The sequence below is a fragment of the Monodelphis domestica genome, chromosome 7, assembly GCF_027887165.1.
Source record: "Monodelphis domestica isolate mMonDom1 chromosome 7, mMonDom1.pri, whole genome shotgun sequence".
Classification (NCBI taxonomy): Eukaryota; Metazoa; Chordata; class Mammalia; order Didelphimorphia; family Didelphidae; genus Monodelphis; species Monodelphis domestica.
Window position 1 is genome coordinate 95028049 of NC_077233.1, and position 17942 is coordinate 95045990.

Below are 17942 nucleotides of genomic sequence, written 5' to 3' on the forward strand. Positions count from 1 at the left end.
ACCTACTTGAGAAGTGTCTTATCATCACTATTATTAGAATATAAACTGCAAGGCAGGGTTTGTTTCTTATAGCATCCTTGTTATCACCAACACCCAGAAAAGGGTCTTACATACAGCAGACACTTAATAAATGCTTGTTAAACTATACTGAATCTTCCCCCAGAAAAGAGCACAATATCCTGTACCAAATAGATGCTTAATAATGTTGTTTAAATGAATTGGGTCCTTGGCATGGCTAGCACACAGCAGAGGACTAATAGGTCTTTGGTGAATATTTGTTGATTGATTGAGAATGTTTTAACATCCCAACTGACCCACTGACCATTGACCCAAGTTTCTCTTCCCCCAACTCTTGGTTTCTCCCACTCAGGATCTCCCAGGCATGATCCAACCCAGCTACCTTTGACAATGAGCTCCGCAGTTGATGTGTGGCGGCCCACAGAAAAGGAGATGGTGCCCGTGTCCTCTGGTGTGACATTCCTCAGTCTTAAGGTGTGTGTCCGGCCTCCCACAATGGAGATCTCATTCATCTCATTGTTCTGCAAGGCCAAGCCTTGAAGCTTCCATTCCACATTCCCTGCCTGCTCTCTGGACACCTCACAGCAGAATTCCACATCCTCATCAGCAAATACCTCCATGTTTGTCAGTCCTTTGACAATGGTCACTTCAGGTTCTGAGGTGAAGGGAAAAGGGGGAGAGGGATGGGAAAGTCACTAAGAATTCCCCTCTGCCTACATGAGCATTTCCTCTCTTTGATACAGGTTGGTTAGAGTAGCTCCTTCACCCATGAGTGGGAAGGGGGATTCGCAGATTGAGATAGTTCAAGTCATTAATGAATATCCATGACGATAGCTCATAACTCCATGAAAAAAATTTACTAACTCCTCTGTTTAGTTGGGTTTTTTTTCTCTCACTGCTATCCCAGGTCATCAACTATTTCTCTGTCTACTTTCTCCTCCCTTCCTAATATGGAGTCTTTGGAGAGCCCATTCTGCTCTCTGCTATCTTTTACTCTTGAATCTCTTGACCTTTGACAGAGTGTGGCTTGCCAAACCTCAAGAAGTATTCCCACTATCTACTTTCTTTGCTCCTACTCCCATCCTGATGAATGAAGTTGGGGGTGGGGGGGAGAATCACATCATTGGATGAGAGGCTGGTACACAGAGTGAATGTCTCCAAGGGCATATGATGGAGGTGTATTCTTAGTAATTCCTCATTGCTCTGGCCATATGGCCATAGTTGTGTGAGGAGATGACACTGAATGTGAAGTCTGGATTCTACAACAGAGCTGATAACCACTTCCCTCTCCTGGCAATTTACTTAGAGACAATGACTCCAACCAGAGAAAATGATTGAGCATTTTTAGGAGGTTTTAACTCTCAGTCAAAAAAAAAGAAAAAAAAAGATAACATAGGATATGGGTGGGGTTTTCATTACTGTCATCCTCCAAGTTTTCAAAAGTCAGGAATTAAAAAGGTGGTTAAAGAAGTGGTACCTGACAATAAAATACAGATTTCTGGACCATGGCTTTAAATGTAAGAATGGCCAGGGAATGGAGTATACTTCAGAAGGACTAGTATATAGAAATCTGCCTGAATCCTTAAGAATCTGATCAAAAATGATCATTTAAAATGAAAGGAGGAACTTCCAGGTAAACATGGTGGCAGTGTAGACCCAGGACTCTTCCTCTCCTTACCACCTACCAATATAGACTACTTCAAAAGACCAAAACAAAACAAAACAAAACAAAATCATATGAACAATGGGACTCTATAGTAGGGTGCTGCATTGAAGGTATGTGAGATTTGGGCATTTCCACACTATAAGGGGGGGAGGGTGAAATAGCTTACCCCAAAAGTCAGGCTGATCAACCTTTCCTCACCCCACCTATGGAACCAGAGTCAGAGCCAGTGTGTTAGAATCAGTGAGTGAGTGAGGGGCACCTCTAGGTCCTTGGTAGCTAACTAAGACCACCAAAGACCTATCCCTGAGAGCAGCAAGACCTGAGACCCCAGAAGGCTGAAGAGCACAGACCTTGGGAGCCCATGCAGAGATAGCACAGAGACAAGCAGTAAACAGTAGAAACTGCAGAGACTTGAGAGGTGGCCTCAGGCAAAAACCTAGCTCCTTAGCTCCATACACAGTAAGTCTGCCCTCCTCACTAAGACTTCTGACTGTAAAGGAATAGAAAAACCACCACAGTGATGGCAAACAATGCCCAGGGAAAACAACTTCCCAATACCAAGAAAAACAAAAAGAAGACATTGACCTTGGATAATTTTCATGGAGGAAAAATCCAGACTATAGAAGAAATAGCAGAAAAAGACATACAAATAAATGTATCCAAACTTTCCAAAACAAACGGAAATTGGTCACAAGCTTTTGAAGAATTTAAATCAGAGCTTATCAAAAAGATGGAAAAATTTTGGCAAGAAAAGTGGGAAATAATTCAAAAAGAAAATAACAGTTTAAAGGACAAGAACTCCAAATTGGAGAAATAGCTAGAAGCCATGAAAAAGCAGGAAAGACCAAACCAAAAAGGAAAATCAAAAGATTATAGCAGAAAACCAGTCCTTAAAGACCAGAATTAGGCAATTGGAAGTCAACAATCTTGCAAAACAGAAAGAATTAATAAAGCAAAGTCAAAAGACTGACAAAATAGAAGAAAACATGATATCTCACTGAGATGATAGATGAGGAAAACCAGTCTCAAAGAAACAATTTGAGAATCATTGGTCTACCTGAAAACCCAAAAATAAACAGAAATCTTGACATTATACTACAAGACATTATCCAAGAAAACTGCCCTGATGTTCTTGAACAAGGGGGGAAAATAGACATTGAAAGAATTCATAGAACACCCTCTACACTAAATCCTCAAAATACAACCCCCAGGAATGTAATTGCCAAATTCAAGAGGTTCCAAGTTAAGGAGAAAATTTTACAAGAAGTCAGAAAGAGACAATTCAGATATCAAGGAGCACCAATCAGTATTACATAAGATCTGGCAGCTTCTACACTAAAGGACCACAAGGTTTGGAATATGATATTCAGAAAGGCAAGAGAATTGGGTCTTCAACCAAGGATCACCTACCCATCAAAACTAACTATATACTTCCAGGGGAAAGTATGGACCTTCAACAAAATAGAAGATTTCCAAGTATTTGTAAATAAAAGACCAGAACTAAGTGGAAAGTTTGATATCCAAACACAAAAATCAAGAAAAACATGAAAAGGTAAATAAAAAAGAGAGGGGAAAGGAGAAAAAAATTTTATATAAATTTTCTTCTTTAAGGGTTTCAATAAGATCAAAATGTTTATATTAATATATGGGAAAATGTTATTTGTAATTAGAAGAATCATTCACAGGTAGAGATTGGGGTAATAAGTGGTATAAGATGATATACAAAAAAAGAAAAAGGGGGGGATAGAAGATAGCACCAAGAGAAATTTGATGGAATAAGATAAATAGAATAATCTATATCACACAAAGAGGCACATGGGAAGAGGAGGGGACAAATACTATTATAAGAAAGAGAGGAAGAAAGTGCTAATAGGTAATACTTAAACCTTACTCTCAGTGAAATCAATTCTAAGAGGGAAGAGCATCTAGATCCATTGGGGTATCAAATTCTATCTTACCCTACAGGGAAAATGAGAAGGGAAAACCAAGGAAGGGAATGAGGCAGGGAGTACAAAAAGGGAGGGAGAGGGGGGAGGGAACTTAACAGACCCTAAAAAAACCTAACAAGAAGGGAACAAAAAGGGAGGGGGAAGAAAGGGAAGCATAATTAGGGTAGGGATTAGGGGGACTGATTAAAAACAAACCACTGGTTTAAAAAGATGTAGAAAAAGTAGACAGGGCAGAACTAGGAGAGGATATCAAAATGTTGGGGAATACATAAATGGCAATCATAACTTTGAATGTGAATGGAATGAACTCACCCATATAACAAAAGCAAATAGCAGACTGGATTAGAAACCAAAATCCTACCATATGTTGTCTACAAGAAACATACATAAGGTGGGTAGACACTCACAGGGTTAGAATTAAAGGTTGGAGCAAAATCTATTGGGCCTCAACTGAGAAAAAAAAAAAGGTAGGAGTTGCAATCATGATATCTGACAAAGCCAAAGTAAAAATAGATATGATTAAAAGAGATAGGGAAGGTAATTACAACCTGATAAAAGGCAGTATAGACAATGAGGAAATATCAGTAATCAGCATGTATGCACCAAATGGGATAACATCCAAATTTCTAAAGAAGAAACTAGTGGAGTTGAAGGAGTAAATAGATAGTAAAACTATACTAGTGGGAGACCTGAACTTTCCTCTATCAAATCTAGATAAATCAAAACAAAAATTAAATAACAAAGAGGTAAGAGATGTGAATAAAATCTTAGAATATTTAGAGTTAATAGATATATGGAGAAAAATAAATAGGGACAAAAAGGAATACACCTTTTCAGCAGCACATAGTACATTCACAAAGATTGACCATGTCTAGGGCATAAAAACATGGCAAACAAGTGCAAAAAAGCAGAAATAATAAATGAAACCTCTTCAGGTCATAATGCAATAAAAATAATAATTAGTAAGGGTACATGGAGAGCAAAATTAAAAATTAATTGGAAATTAAATAACATAATTCTCCAAAACTGGTTAAAGAACAAATCATAGAAACAATTAATTTCATTGAAGAAAATGACAATGATAAGACATCCTTTCAAAATCTATGGGATGCAACCAAAGCAGTACTCAAGGGGAAATTTATATCCTTGAGTTCATATATTAACAAATCAGGGAGGGAAGAGATCAACAAATTGGACATGCAAATAAAAAACTTCAAAATGAACAAATTAAAAATCTCCAAATGAAAACTAAATTAGAGATCCTAAAAATTAAAGGAGAAATTAATAAAACTGAAAGTGAAAGAACCATTGAATTAATAAATAAGACTAGAAGCTGGTATTTTGAAAAAACAAATAAAGTAGACAAAGTACTGGTCAATCTAATAAAAAAAGGAAAGAAGAAAACCAAACTAATAGTATCAAAGATGAAAAGTGAGACCTCATCTCTAATGAAGAGGAAATTAAGGCAATCATTAAAAACTATTTTGCCCAATTATATGGCAACAAATATAGCAACACAGATGATATGGATGAATATTTACAAAAATAGAAATTGCCTATATTAAGAGAAGAAGAAATAGAATACTTAAATAATTCCATATCAGAAAAATAAATTGAACAAGCCATCAAAGAACTCCCTAAGGAAAAATCCCCAGGGCCTGATGGATTCGCAAATAAATTCTATCAAACTTTCAAAGAACAACTAACCCCAATACTATACAAACTATTTGACATAATAAGCAAAGAAGGAGTTCTACCAAATTCATTTCATGACACAAATATGGTACTGATTCCAAAGTCAGGCAGGTCAAAAACAGAGAAAGAAAACTATACCAATCTCCTTAATGAACATAGATGCAAAAATCTTAAATAGAATACTAGCAAAAAGACTCCAGGAAGTGATTATGAGAGTTATTCATTATGATCAGGTGGTATTTATATCAGGAATGCAAGGATGATTAGATATTAGGAAAACCATCCACATAATTGACCATATCAACAAGCAAACCAACAAAAATCATGTGATTATCTCAATAGATACAGAAAAAGCCTTTGACAAAATACAACTCATTCCTATTGAAAACACTAGAAAGCATAGGAATAGAAGGGTCTTTCCTAAAAATAATATAATAAACAGTATATATCTAAAACCATCAGCAAACATCATCTGCAATGGGGATAAATTAGAAGCATTCCCAATAAGATCAGGAGTGAAACAAGGATGCCCTATTATTTAACATTGTACTGGAAACACTAGCAATAGCAATTAGAGAAGAAAAAGAAATTGAAGGTATTAAAATTAGCAATGAGGAGACTAAGCTATCACTCTTTGCAGATGATATGATGGTCTAATTAAAGAATCCTAGAGAATCGACTAAAAAGCTAGTGGAAGTAAGAAATAACTTTAGCAAAGTTGCAGGATACAAAACAAACCCACATAAGTCATCAGCATTTTTATATATTTCCAACACATCTCAGCAGCAAGAATTAGAAAGCGAAATTCCATTTAAAACCACCCTAGACAATATAAAATACTTAGGAATCTGTCTGCCAAGATAATCACAGGAACTATAGGAACACAACTACAAAACACTTTCCACACAATTAAAACTAGATCTAAATAATGGGAAAAAACTTTAATTGCTCATGGGTAGGATGAGCTAACATAATAAAAATGGCAATCCTACCCAAACTTATTTGCTTATTTAGTGACATACCCATCGAACTACCAAGAAACTTTTTTACTGAATTAGAAAAAAACATAATAAAGTTCTTTTGGAAGGACAAAAGATCAAGGATATCCAGGGAAATCATAAAAAAAATGCAAAGGAAGGTGGCCAGATCTCAAACTATACTATAAAGCAGTGGTCATCAAAACAATATGATACTGGCTAAGAGTCAGATGGGAGGACCAGTGGAACAGACTTGGGGTATGTGACCTCAGCAAGACTATCTATGGTAAACCCAAAGATCCCAGCTTTGTAGAGAAAAATTCACTGTTTGACAAAAACTGCTGGGAAAATTGAAAGACAATATGGGAGAGATTGGGTTTGGATCAACATCTCACACCCTACACCAAGATAAATTCAGAATAGGTGAATGATTTGAATACAAAGAAGGAAACTATGAGTAAATTAGGTAAAAACAGAATAGTATACTTGTCAGATCTTTGGGAAAGGAAAGATTTTAAGACCAAGCAAGAGTTAGAAAAAATTACAAAATGTAAAATAAATAATTTTGAATACATTAAATTAAAAAGGTTTTGTACAAATTAAACCAATGTCACCAAAACAAGAAGGGAAGCAACAAATTGGGAAACAATCTTCATAACAAAAACCTAAAGAGCTAAATCAATTGTGCAAAAAATCAAGCCATTCCCCAATTGATAAATGGGCAAGGGACATGAATAGGCAATTTTCATATAAATAAATCAAAACTATTTATAAGCATATGAAAAAGTGTTCTAAATCTCTTATAATCAGAGAAATGCAAATCAAAACAACTCTGAGGTATCACCTCACACCTAGCAAATTGACTAACATGACAGAAAGTAATAAATGTTGGAGGGGATGTGCCAAAATTGGGACATTAATGCATTGCTGGTGGAGTTGTGAATTGATCCAACCATTCTGGAGGGCAATTTGGAACTATGCCCAAAGGGCGCTAAAAGTCTGTCTGCCTTTTGATCCAGCCATAGCACTGCCGGGTTTATACTCCAAAGAGATAATAAGGAAAAAGACATGTACAAGAATATTCATAGCTGCACTCTTTGTGGTAGCAAAAAATTGGAAAATGAGGGGATGCCCTCCAAATGGGGAATGGCTGAACAAATTGTGGTATCTGTTGGTGATGGAATACTATTGTGCTCAAAGGAATAATGAACTGGAGGAATTCCATGTGAACTGAAATGACCTCCAGGAATTGATGCAGAGTGAAAGGAACAGAACCAGGAGAACATTGTACCCAGAGACTGATATACTGTGGTGCAATCGAATGTAATGAACTTCTCTAGTAGTAGCAATACAATGATCCAGAACAATTTGGAGGGACTTATGAGAAAGAACACTATCCAAATCCAAAGCAAGAACTGTGGAAGCAGAAACACAGAAGAAAAACAACTGCTTGATCACATGGGTCAATGGGGATATGATTGGGGATGTAAACTCTAAACAATCACCCTAGTGCAAACATCAACAATATGGAAATAGGTTTTGATCACAGCCACATGTAAAACCCAGTGGAATTGTGAGTCGGCCATGGGAGGAGGTAGGGTGTGGGGAGGGAAAGAACATGACTCTTGTAACCAAGGAAAAATATTCTAAATTGACTAATTAAATAAAATTTTCAAAAATAAAATAAAAATGAAATGAGGAGGGGAAGAAGAAAACTGCACACATGGAATACCCGAAGAAATACCATGGAGAGGAACAGGCAGAACAGAAGGAAAAGTACATAGGAGAAATGGGCGGATTGTTCGAAGGAGCTAGTATTCAAGAAGTCTGAGATGAAACTCATGGCCTCAGGCGTCTAAACAAAGATGTACTATATGTGTGTGTGTGTGTTTGTGTGTGTGTGTGTGTGTGTGTGTATGTATATGTGGGTAAGAAATGAGGTAACCAAGAGATGTTAACATAAAAAAGTAAATTTGATTTTAGAGATGTCCTTAATGCTTGATTGGGATGAAAATTATCTTGAGAATATGGATATGAAAAGATTTAGAGGGAAGGGCTGTACCTATAATGTCAGAGGTGCAGGAAATTATCAGGTGAGGAAACTAGACAAGAGAAGAAGAAATCCAGGTAAAGCCTGACTTGAAACCTTAATTTGGGGAAGAATGGACTTGAAAGTATTTAGAGAAAACATTGTTAAAGTACCATGGCTTAAACTTGTACAAAGCAGGAAGTCAGTTCAAGAGGGATGGGAAGCCCTCAAAAATAAAATACTGAAAACAAATGTGGAGTGACATGGTCAGGACTGTGCTTTTAGTAATATCACTATGGAAGCTGAATAGAAGACGGGTTAGAAAGGAGAGAAATTTGAGGCAGTGAGACTAGTAAGGAGGCAGGTGAAATCTCGAAGTAGGGTGATGGCCATTTGAGTGGAGAGAAAGAGATTAATACCAGAGATGTTATGGAGTTTGATTTGCAAAAACTTGGCAACTGATTGGATCTAAAGGTGAAGGAGAGTGAAGAATCTCAAGGATCACTCCAAGGTCCTGAACCTAGATGATTAGAATGATGGGGGTTTGAGAGAAACAAGAAATCAAGAAGAGGGATGGATTGGGAGTAAAGGTGAGGAGGCAATGATTTCTGATTTAGACATGTTTACTTTGAGATGTCTATTGTGGTTGGTGATGTGAGACTGACGTGTAGGAGACTAGGGCTGGATTCATCAATCTGGGAGTGCTTGGCCTATAGATGACAAATGATAACCCTGGAGCTGATAGGATCATGAAGGAATTATAGAGAGGAGAAAAGAATTTAGATTGGAACCTTGGGGTACATGATGATATAGGAAAGAGGTGAAAAAGAAGCAGCCAGACAAGCAAAAAAGGAGAGAAGGAGGGAGGGAGACAGACAGACAGACAGACAGACAGACAGAAAGAGGTGACCCAGAAAAGAGAAAGCATCCAATGTGATCACCAATAATACTGGAAAGGAGGAAAAGCCATGAGTTTAGGCAAGAAAGAGATTATTAACTTTGGAGAGATGAATTTCTGCTGAATGATGAGGTGAAAAGCCTAACTGGAAAGAGTTGAGAAGAGAGAGAGAGAGAGGAGAGGAAGTGAAGGCAGGGAGAACAGATGGCTTTTCCAGGAGTTGGGCTATGAGAGAGAAGAAAGATATGACTCTAATTTGAGGGAAAGTGGGGTCAAGTGAGAATTTTTTTAGGATGGAGGAGACTTGGGCATGTTTGAAGGCTGCAGGGAAAGAGTCTGTAGATAGGAAGAGACTAGGGATTTTATGGCATGGAACAGAAGAGAAAGGAAGCTCACTCCAACACAGCAGCTAGAATATGGGAGTTTTCATTTCCATAAAGGCAGACCTAGCCAAGATGGCACAGCATGCAACAAGGAGAAATGAGGGTGGGTTCCTAGCTGTGTGAACCTGGGCAAGTCACTTAATCTCCCACTGGCTAGCCTTTGCTTCTCTTCTATGATATAACTAATACTAAGACAGAAGATACTGGTTTGAAAAGAAAAAAAAAACCAATGAGTGACACTTCTTTGTGGGACTTTTTATTTGCTGTTGTTCAGTTGTGTCCAACTCTTCGTGGTCCCATGGACTTCCTTAAGTCCCATAGAATTTCCTTGGCAAAGATACTGGAGTGGTTTGCCATTTCCTTCTCCAATGGATTAAGGTGAACAGGGTTAAGTGTCTAGGGTCACACAGCTAGGAAATGTCCAAGGCTGGATTTGGACCTAGGTCTTCCTGACTTTTAACTCAGTGCTCTATCCACTGAGCTTTCTGGTCCCTTCCATATCTAACATTCTATGGCCTCAGATCCTTTCTGGCTCTGACATTCTATGCCCTTAGGTCCCTTCTACTCTCTGCCTTTTCATGTTCTAAGGTCTTTTCCAAATCTGACCTTTTATGATTAAGGACCCCTTAAGGCTGCCCTTCTAGGGCACTCCTGGAAAAGGTGGGGTTTACCTTTCACCTTGACTGTAGCCAGAGTCTTCTGATCCCCAACCACACAGGCGTACTCGCCAGTGTCCTTGGCCTCCAGGCCATGTATCAGAAGCTCACAGACACTTCCCTCCTTCCTCATCTCATACTTGGAGCCAGGCCGGAGCAATTCGCCCTCCTTCCTCCACTCCACACTGGACTGGGCCACGCTCAGTTCACAGTGCAGTCGGGCCGTAGTGCCTTCCTCCAGTTCTTCACTATGCAGACGGGTCTTGAATTTGGGCTTGGAGGCTGCGGAGTGAGGTACAGGGGTGAGGGGGCTGAGAAGTATTATGATACATGCTACTAAAGGCCATGTAGTGAGGGGCAAGCTGGATGGCTCAGTGGATAAAGATCCAGCCCTAGAGAAGGGAAGTCCTGGGTTTAAATTTGATTTCAGACACTTTCTAGCTCCTCAGACTTGGGGTAAATTACAACCCAATTGCCTAGTTTTCACCACTCTTCTGCCTTGGAACCTATACTCAGTATTGATTCTAAGAGAGAAGGTAAGGGTTTTAGAAGAAAAAAAAATAGTTCATCTAAAGCTCATCTCCTCCAGGGAGCCTTGTGGATTGGTCCAATCCATTGGGATCCTTCCTTTCATGTACCTCCATGAAGCTTGGGTTGTATACTAAGAGTCCAAGGATTCATAATTTTGACAATGTGGGTGTTTCCACCAGAGACATTAAGCAGAATCTTTCTATACCTCGGCAGATGGCCCCTAATGAGTTGTGGCATCCAGACTAAATTCTTTCCCTGGTAGCCAACCTTCTGGAGGGTTGATGACTCTCTCCATACATCATTAGCCTGGTCTTCCAACAACGGAAGAAATTCATCTTTGGGCCTGGACCAAATTCCTATCCTGCTTTTTTCTTGGCCCAGCCTTCCAGAGCCTAAGGTCCACTCCATGCCATACCAGGGCACCAGATGGCAGTGCAAGGATACTTGGCTCTGCTTTATGAGTTGTGTGTTGTTATTTTATAACGGATATTATATTGTTTCTTATCTATTTACTTTGTAGCCCAGTTAGACAGTAAGCTTCTTTTTTTCCCTCTCAAACCCATATATACCCCCTGTCTTAGAATTGATACTAAACATTGGTTCCAAGGCAGAAGAGCAGTAAGGACTAGGTTCATGGAGTTAAGTGACTTGCCCAGGGTCACATAGCTAAGAAGTGTCTGGGGTCAGATTTGAGCCTAGGACCCAGACAATTGAACAATTGGTGGGGGGGGTCTCTTTCTCCCCACTATGCTAGGCGCCCGCCATTCAGGCCTGAGAATACTGCCTACTCACTGCTTCTGTATTGCGTAACACTCAAGAAGTAGTCATTCAAATAGCTCTGAAACCAGCATATAAACGAATGGGAAGGCAGGATTTTATTTAATCCAATTTTATTTTTCTTGTCCTTAGACAGAGGGCATAGTATTGAGCAAGTTACTGTTTCTGTTCCTTCCCCTCTAAAATATGGGAATTGGATTGGAGGGATGCTAATTAGGGACCTTTCCAAACTTGGTGTTCTGTAATTACGAGAATTCTGTGATTTGTTCAAAACTTTGGGGAGTACTTTAATTTTGAAAATGGAAGTATGCCTGCAGTATGACTTGTCTTTTAGTACTGAGGACAAAGTGCCTGATGTTGTGTAAAGTTCGTTCAGGAAGGCCCTCTAGGTAAAGTGACTCAGGCTGATTTGGTTGGGGTGGGGGGGCAGACTGGTAGGCCCCTTCCTACAGGGCTGAATAGGATGCAGAGGCGTGAATTGGAAGTAAAGACGAGGATGGGGCCATGAAAAACCCTGTCCTTAACTCCAGTTCCAAAGGTTTGGAGCAGAGACAAGTATGTCTCGGGGTAAGAACGAGTCGGGCATAGGACAGAGATAAAGACAAAAGGGTGCATCACAGGAGGAGGAAGGCGAAGCTATCAGACATATCATGCTCACCATTCACTGTAAGGGAGGCAGTGGTCTGCTGGTCCCCTGTATCACATGTGTAGTCCCCCGTGTCCTCCTGCTCAGCATCATGGATGAGGAGCTCCGCGACAGTCCCCTCGAGCACCATCTCATATTTGGCACAGGGGAACAGCTGGACCGCTCCCTTCTTCCACTCCACGTTTGCGTTCTCCTTGCTAAGCTCACAGTGTAGCCGCGCGGTGGAGCCCACTTCCACATCCTGGGCCCTCAGCTTCTTACGGAACACCACGGGCAGGGCTACAAAGATGGAGGAGAGGATGCGAGGCTGGGAATCGTTCTTCCAGGGGCCCAGAAAGAAGGTTCAATCTCATGATCCCAGAATCTTTCTGTTGGTGCCCACAGTGCCAAAGATCCCTCTGGCCATCCTTCCTGGAGTTCTGGGAACCTTTCCTCACCACGCCTGCCGCAGAACCCTCATTTTCCCAGTCTCACTCACCTTTCACCTTCCAGTCATCTACTAGAATGTAGATGATTCACATCCATTAGAACGGAAGCTCCTAGAAGGCTGGGGCTATTTTTTGTATTTCTTTGTATACCCCATTCTTAGTAGAATGCTGGTACACAGTAAGCACTTAATCAATGCTTATCAATTGACTGATTGTTCTATTACCAGTCAAGCTACTCCTAGTTCTTTCTTGACCAGGAGGTTTTCTTGGGTTGACTGAATATCAGAGTATATTGACATTCTCATCACTGAGGCATAGTGGACACTACATGAATATTTGTTGAATTGATTTGACTAGAATGGAATAGACTGATGAGTTGTCTTTGGAATTCCTCTAACTGTTCTCTCTAACGTATGTACATATCTATACCCTTATCACCTTGCCTTAGTAGGAGACTCCTTCTCCGTGGAAATCCTTTCCCCCCTCTGATCACAGACTCTTTATTTTATTATTATTATTTTTAAAGTCAATGGGGGTCAAGTGACTTGCCCAGGGTCACACAGCTGGGAAGTGTCTGAGGCCAAATTTGAACCGAGGACCTCCCGTCTCTAGGCCTGGCTCTCAATCCACCAAGCTACCCAGTTGCCCCCTCTTTATTTTTTTTTTTGAAAAATTTATTTAATTAATTTAGAACATTTTCCATGGTTACAATATTCATGTTCTTTCCCCAAACCCCCTCCCATAGCCGACGCACAAGACCTCACAGGCTCTTTAAGAGCAGACCCCTTCCTACCGTTGCAGGCTTCTTACAGACCTCTTACTTCCCAGGGCTCCCCACCTCCCTGATGCTCTGCCATTCAGTGACACGGACCTCCTTGATGCCCTTCCCTTCCATACAACACTCGATCTCCTGGATCCGGACCTTTCCTCTGGCTGCCTCCCTTTTCATCTCTGCAGCCTGGCTTCCCTGCTTCCCTTCCCCTTTCACCCTCTGCAGGAGGCCCTTCCTAGACCCTGTTAAAGCGAGCGCCTGCTCTCTGAGAAATGCTCTCCCTTGGTACAGATGTTGTCCATCCCGAGTCACGTGCCTGTTCCCTCCCCATCAGACGGGGTCCCTCTCATCCTCAGCGCTCAGCACCGTCCTTGTACAGAGGAGGTGCCTCACAAATGCTTGCTAACTTGATTTAACTCGGCCAGGAGGCTGCCAACATCAGGGCTCGCCTCTCCTCCCGTCTGCCCTAGTGCCCAGTCTGCGCCTCGTGTGCCGGCCCGACTGCTTCCTGGCCGCAGTCGCTGCCACACTCACCTGTGACGGTCAGGGTGGCGCTGGTGGTCTGGTCCCCACAGTCACAGCTGTAGTCCCCCGTGTCCTCCAGCTGCAGGCGGTGGATCAGCAGCTCGGAGATACAACCCCTTTGGCGGACCTGGACCCTCTCGCTAGCCTGAACCTCCAGGCCACCTTTGCTCCAGATCACTGGCACATCAGGCTTAGAGAGTTCGCACCGCAGGGTCGCCGTCTCACCCTCCTCAGCCTGCTGGCTCTTCAAGGGCTTCCGGAACACCACCGTCTGGGCTACAGGTAGGAGGAGCAAGTTAAAATGGTCAGTGTTATCGCACATCCTCAGAATAGGGATTTTATTCCTCTGAGATCTGCAGAGAATATCCAGCCCCTGTTAGCCAAGTGACCTTGGGCCAGTCACTTCTCTCTGGGCTTGCGTTTTCTTATCTGTAAAATTGAGGAAAGAGGAGTAGAATTCATTGAAAAGGATGTTATGGGTCATCTAGTCCAACCCTCTCATTTTAAAGATGAGGAAATAAGTAAGAAGCAGAGCTAAGAAATAGACTGCCATCTTCCAAGTCCATATCCAGAGTTTGTTCTACCACACCATGATTAATACTGCCCTTATCCCCTCCTAAATAAGTCTTGTGACTGCTACCATCCATCCCCTGCTGCCCGAGGCTCCCTACTGAATGATGGGCTAATCCCATACCTACACATGAACAGAGGACTGGTGTGTTTGGTAATAAACTATTAATATCCCTAGAGTACTTCATTCAAAAAACTCTTCAAAACGGCCATCTAAGTCTCATAGTATAATTATCTCTATTCTGCAGATGAGAAAACGGAGACCCAGAGATTTGCTAAAGGTCACATAACAAGTAAGTGGTAGAGTCAAGATTTGAACTCAGGTCTTCTGAGTCCAGGTTAGGGCAAAGGATTCTTTCTACTGCACGCCGGAGTATTTATTTCTATGTACCCTTTACATTCAGAGTCGCTGTGGTTCTTTCCTCCCTCCACACACATACATAGTCTCCTGTGTCATCCACGTCCAGCCTGGGGATCACCAGCTCTCACACAGTCTCATCCTGCCTCAGGCTGTATTGGTCCCTGGCTTGAAGCTTCTCTGGCCCTTTCCTCCACCCTACAGGGGCTGCCCTGCTCAGCTCACAGTGTGGGGTGGTCATGGACCCTTCTGTGGCCTCCATACCCATCAGTCCTTCTATAAACTTGGCAGGTGGGGCTAAGGAGGGGGAAAGAGATCACCTCGGAGCTACCTGCCCAGGGAACCTGAAGGGCTCACTAGTGGCTTCCAAGGATCAGCTCATGGGGATGAAAGGAAGGACCCAGAAGGGAAGAAAACTGGGAAGCAATCTGGATCCTTAAACCCACAGCAAGAGCCACTTCACTAGAGGGGCCTGACTTAGAAAGAGGTGAGAAATCTCACCGAAGCAGAATGAGAAGAAGAACCTTCTGGCTGAAGGAAGAAGGAGAGAAACAGGAAAAGTGGGGTTAAGAGACACTCGAGGGGGAAGGGGGAGGAGCCTCTAATCAATGTACCCTTCACTGTCAGAGGTGCAGAGGTCCTTTCCTCTCCACACACACAGCTGTAGTCTCCGGCATCATCCATGTCCAGCCTGTGGATCACCAGCTCACACACAGCCCCATCCTGCCTCAGGCTGTATCTGTCACTGGCTTGAAGCCTCTGGGACTCCTTCCTCCACTCCACAGGGGCTGTCTTGTTCAGTTGGCAGCGCAGTGTGGTGGTGGTCCCTTCTGTGGCCTCTGTGGCCTGCAGTTCTTCCGTGAACTTGCTGGGGAGGGCTGAGAAATGGTCAGACAAATGTGGATAATGTGAGCCACCTGTGAGGTCAGGTGACCAATAACCATTTTTGAATAGAAAACCCAGAGTATTCAGGGACCAGACAGGGAGGATAGCAGGCAAGGAATGAGAGGCAGATATGTCTCCCTTTGGGGCATTGGGAACAGGGAGGTGGCAGCACAGAGAATCGCAGACGGGGACATTGAGACCTTCAGTGACATCCATGGTGGAGGCCACGAGACAACACAAAAGATGACAGGGCATGACACACACAGGACACACATATTTCTGGAGGTAGGAAAGTTCAGAGTGAAGAGAGGCAATGACGAAAAGCTGGAGACAATGAGAGCAGGAAATGTCGTTGATGTGGGATCTTCTCTTGTGTGGCAAAGGAGTTAGAGGGACAGGCTTGAGCAGAGACAATCTAGGAAGGAGACAGCATAGAGAGATCTACGTGGAGATGGGATGGGATAGAGAACATGGAATTGTGGACGTCATTAGGCTGGAGGACAAAGTCACAATGGACAAAAAATGAAGCCAGAGACTGATTTCCCCACACACGATTTTACCCTTCACAGACAAGGCCATCTGGGTCTTCTCTTCCCCACACACACAGCTGTAGTCTCCAGCATCATCCGTGTCCACCCTGTGGATCACCAGCTCACACACAGCTCCATCCTGCCTCAGGTTGTGTCTGTCACCGGTTTGAAGTTTCTTTAGCCCCTTCCTCCACTCCACAGGGGCTGCCTTGTTTAGTTCACATCTTAGAGTGACTTTATCCCCTTCTGTGACTTCCAAAGCCCTCAGAACCTGTAGGAACTGGGGAGGAAGGGCTGAGAAGACACATGGAAAGCATGAGACTCCCGAGTGTGATTAGCAGGTTAACATAGATAACAAACAGGGGAAAGCAATGCAGAGAGGTGGACTCTGATATTTGGACGTAGATCATTCCTTCTGCACCAAATCTACTAGGTGGGCAGAGAGCAACTGAGACATAAGGTTAAAGAAACACAAGAAACACATGGAGTGGGAGGGTAAAAGACAATGGCAATGGAATGGTTGGGAAGAGAAACAAGGCATCCAACAGGACAGACAACCAAACAGTGAGGTGATTTTCCCACACATGGTCTTTACCCTTGACAGTCAAGGTTGCCTTGGCCTTCTCTTCTCCACACACACAGATGTAGTCTCCAGCATCATCCATGTCCAGCCTGTGGATCACCAACTCACACACGGTCCCATCCTGCCTCAGGCTGAATCTGTCACTGCCCTGAAGCTTCTCTGGTCCCTTCCTCCACTCCACAGGGGCTGCTTTGCTCAGCTCACAGTGCAGGGTGACCAGGGACCCTTCTGGGGCCTCAGTGCTCTTGAGAACTTTCGTGAACTTGGCAGGCAGGGCTGAGAAATGGCCAGACAGATACAGAGAACATGAGACTTTATGAAGGGAAGAGGTGAATAGACATGGACAGTGGAAGGAAAGCAGAAAGATGGAGAGAGCAGGAAATGGAAATGAGTTATGAATGAAGCCTTTTCTTGGGTCAGCAGGCTGAGGAGTCATAGAGGAGCTCTGAGACAGGACAAAAGAAGAGAGTGGACATCAAAAGGAGACATCATAGATGGCCTGAACTCAGGATAAGGCAATGCTGGACAGACAGCCAAACAATGAAGTGATTTTCCACACATGGTCTTTACCCTTGACAGTCAAGGTTGCCTTGGTCTTCTCATCCCCACACACACAGCTGTAGTCTCCAGCATCATCCATGTCCAACCTGTGGATCACCAGCTCACACACAGCCCCATCCTGCCTCAGGCTGCATCTGTCACTAGCTTGAAGCTTCTCTAGCCCCTTCTTCCACTCCACAGAAGCTGCTTTGCTCAGCTCACAATGTAGGGTGACCATGGACCCTTCTGTGCCTTCAGTGCTCTGGAGAACTTTCACAAACTTGGCAGGCAGGGCTGAGAAAAGGTCAGACAGATTTAGAGATAATGAGACTCCTTTAAGGGCAGAGAGTGGTCAGACATGAATTCAATGGAAGGGAAAACTGAAAAATAGAAAGAATAGGAAATGGGAATGAGTTATCGGTAGAAACTTCTCTTGATCTAATAGATTGATGAGTCATAGAGGAGCCAAGAGATAAGACAGAGAAAAAGAGGAGCCATAAGAATGAGGCATCAATGGCCTGGACTC

General features: G+C 42.5%; 1 protein-coding gene across 35 annotated transcripts in view; it reads right to left on the reverse strand.

Annotated features, from left to right (window-relative positions):
* OBSCN (obscurin, cytoskeletal calmodulin and titin-interacting RhoGEF) overlaps positions 1-17942 on the reverse strand; it is a 328849-nt gene that overhangs the window by 159745 nt on the left and 151162 nt on the right. For 25 of the 35 annotated variants that reach the window (XR_008913488.1, XM_056805136.1, XM_056805153.1 and 22 more), the window contains 8 exons: positions 17447-17710; positions 16889-17152; positions 16324-16587; positions 15493-15756; positions 13960-14226; positions 12238-12504; positions 10287-10553; positions 401-673 (listed from right to left, as the gene is read on the reverse strand). Coding sequence is in view for 34 of the 35 variants with exons in the window: in XM_056805136.1 (XP_056661114.1) it covers positions 401-673; positions 10287-10553; positions 12238-12504; positions 13960-14226; positions 15493-15756; positions 16324-16587; positions 16889-17152; positions 17447-17710 (2130 nt within the window). In the remaining variant the exon portion in view is untranslated. The remainder of the gene's footprint in view (positions 1-400; positions 674-10286; positions 10554-12237; positions 12505-13959; positions 14227-15492; positions 15757-16323; positions 16588-16888; positions 17153-17446; positions 17711-17942) is intronic. The other 10 variants (XM_056805156.1, XM_056805160.1, XM_056805158.1 and 7 more) reach the window with 7 other exon arrangements.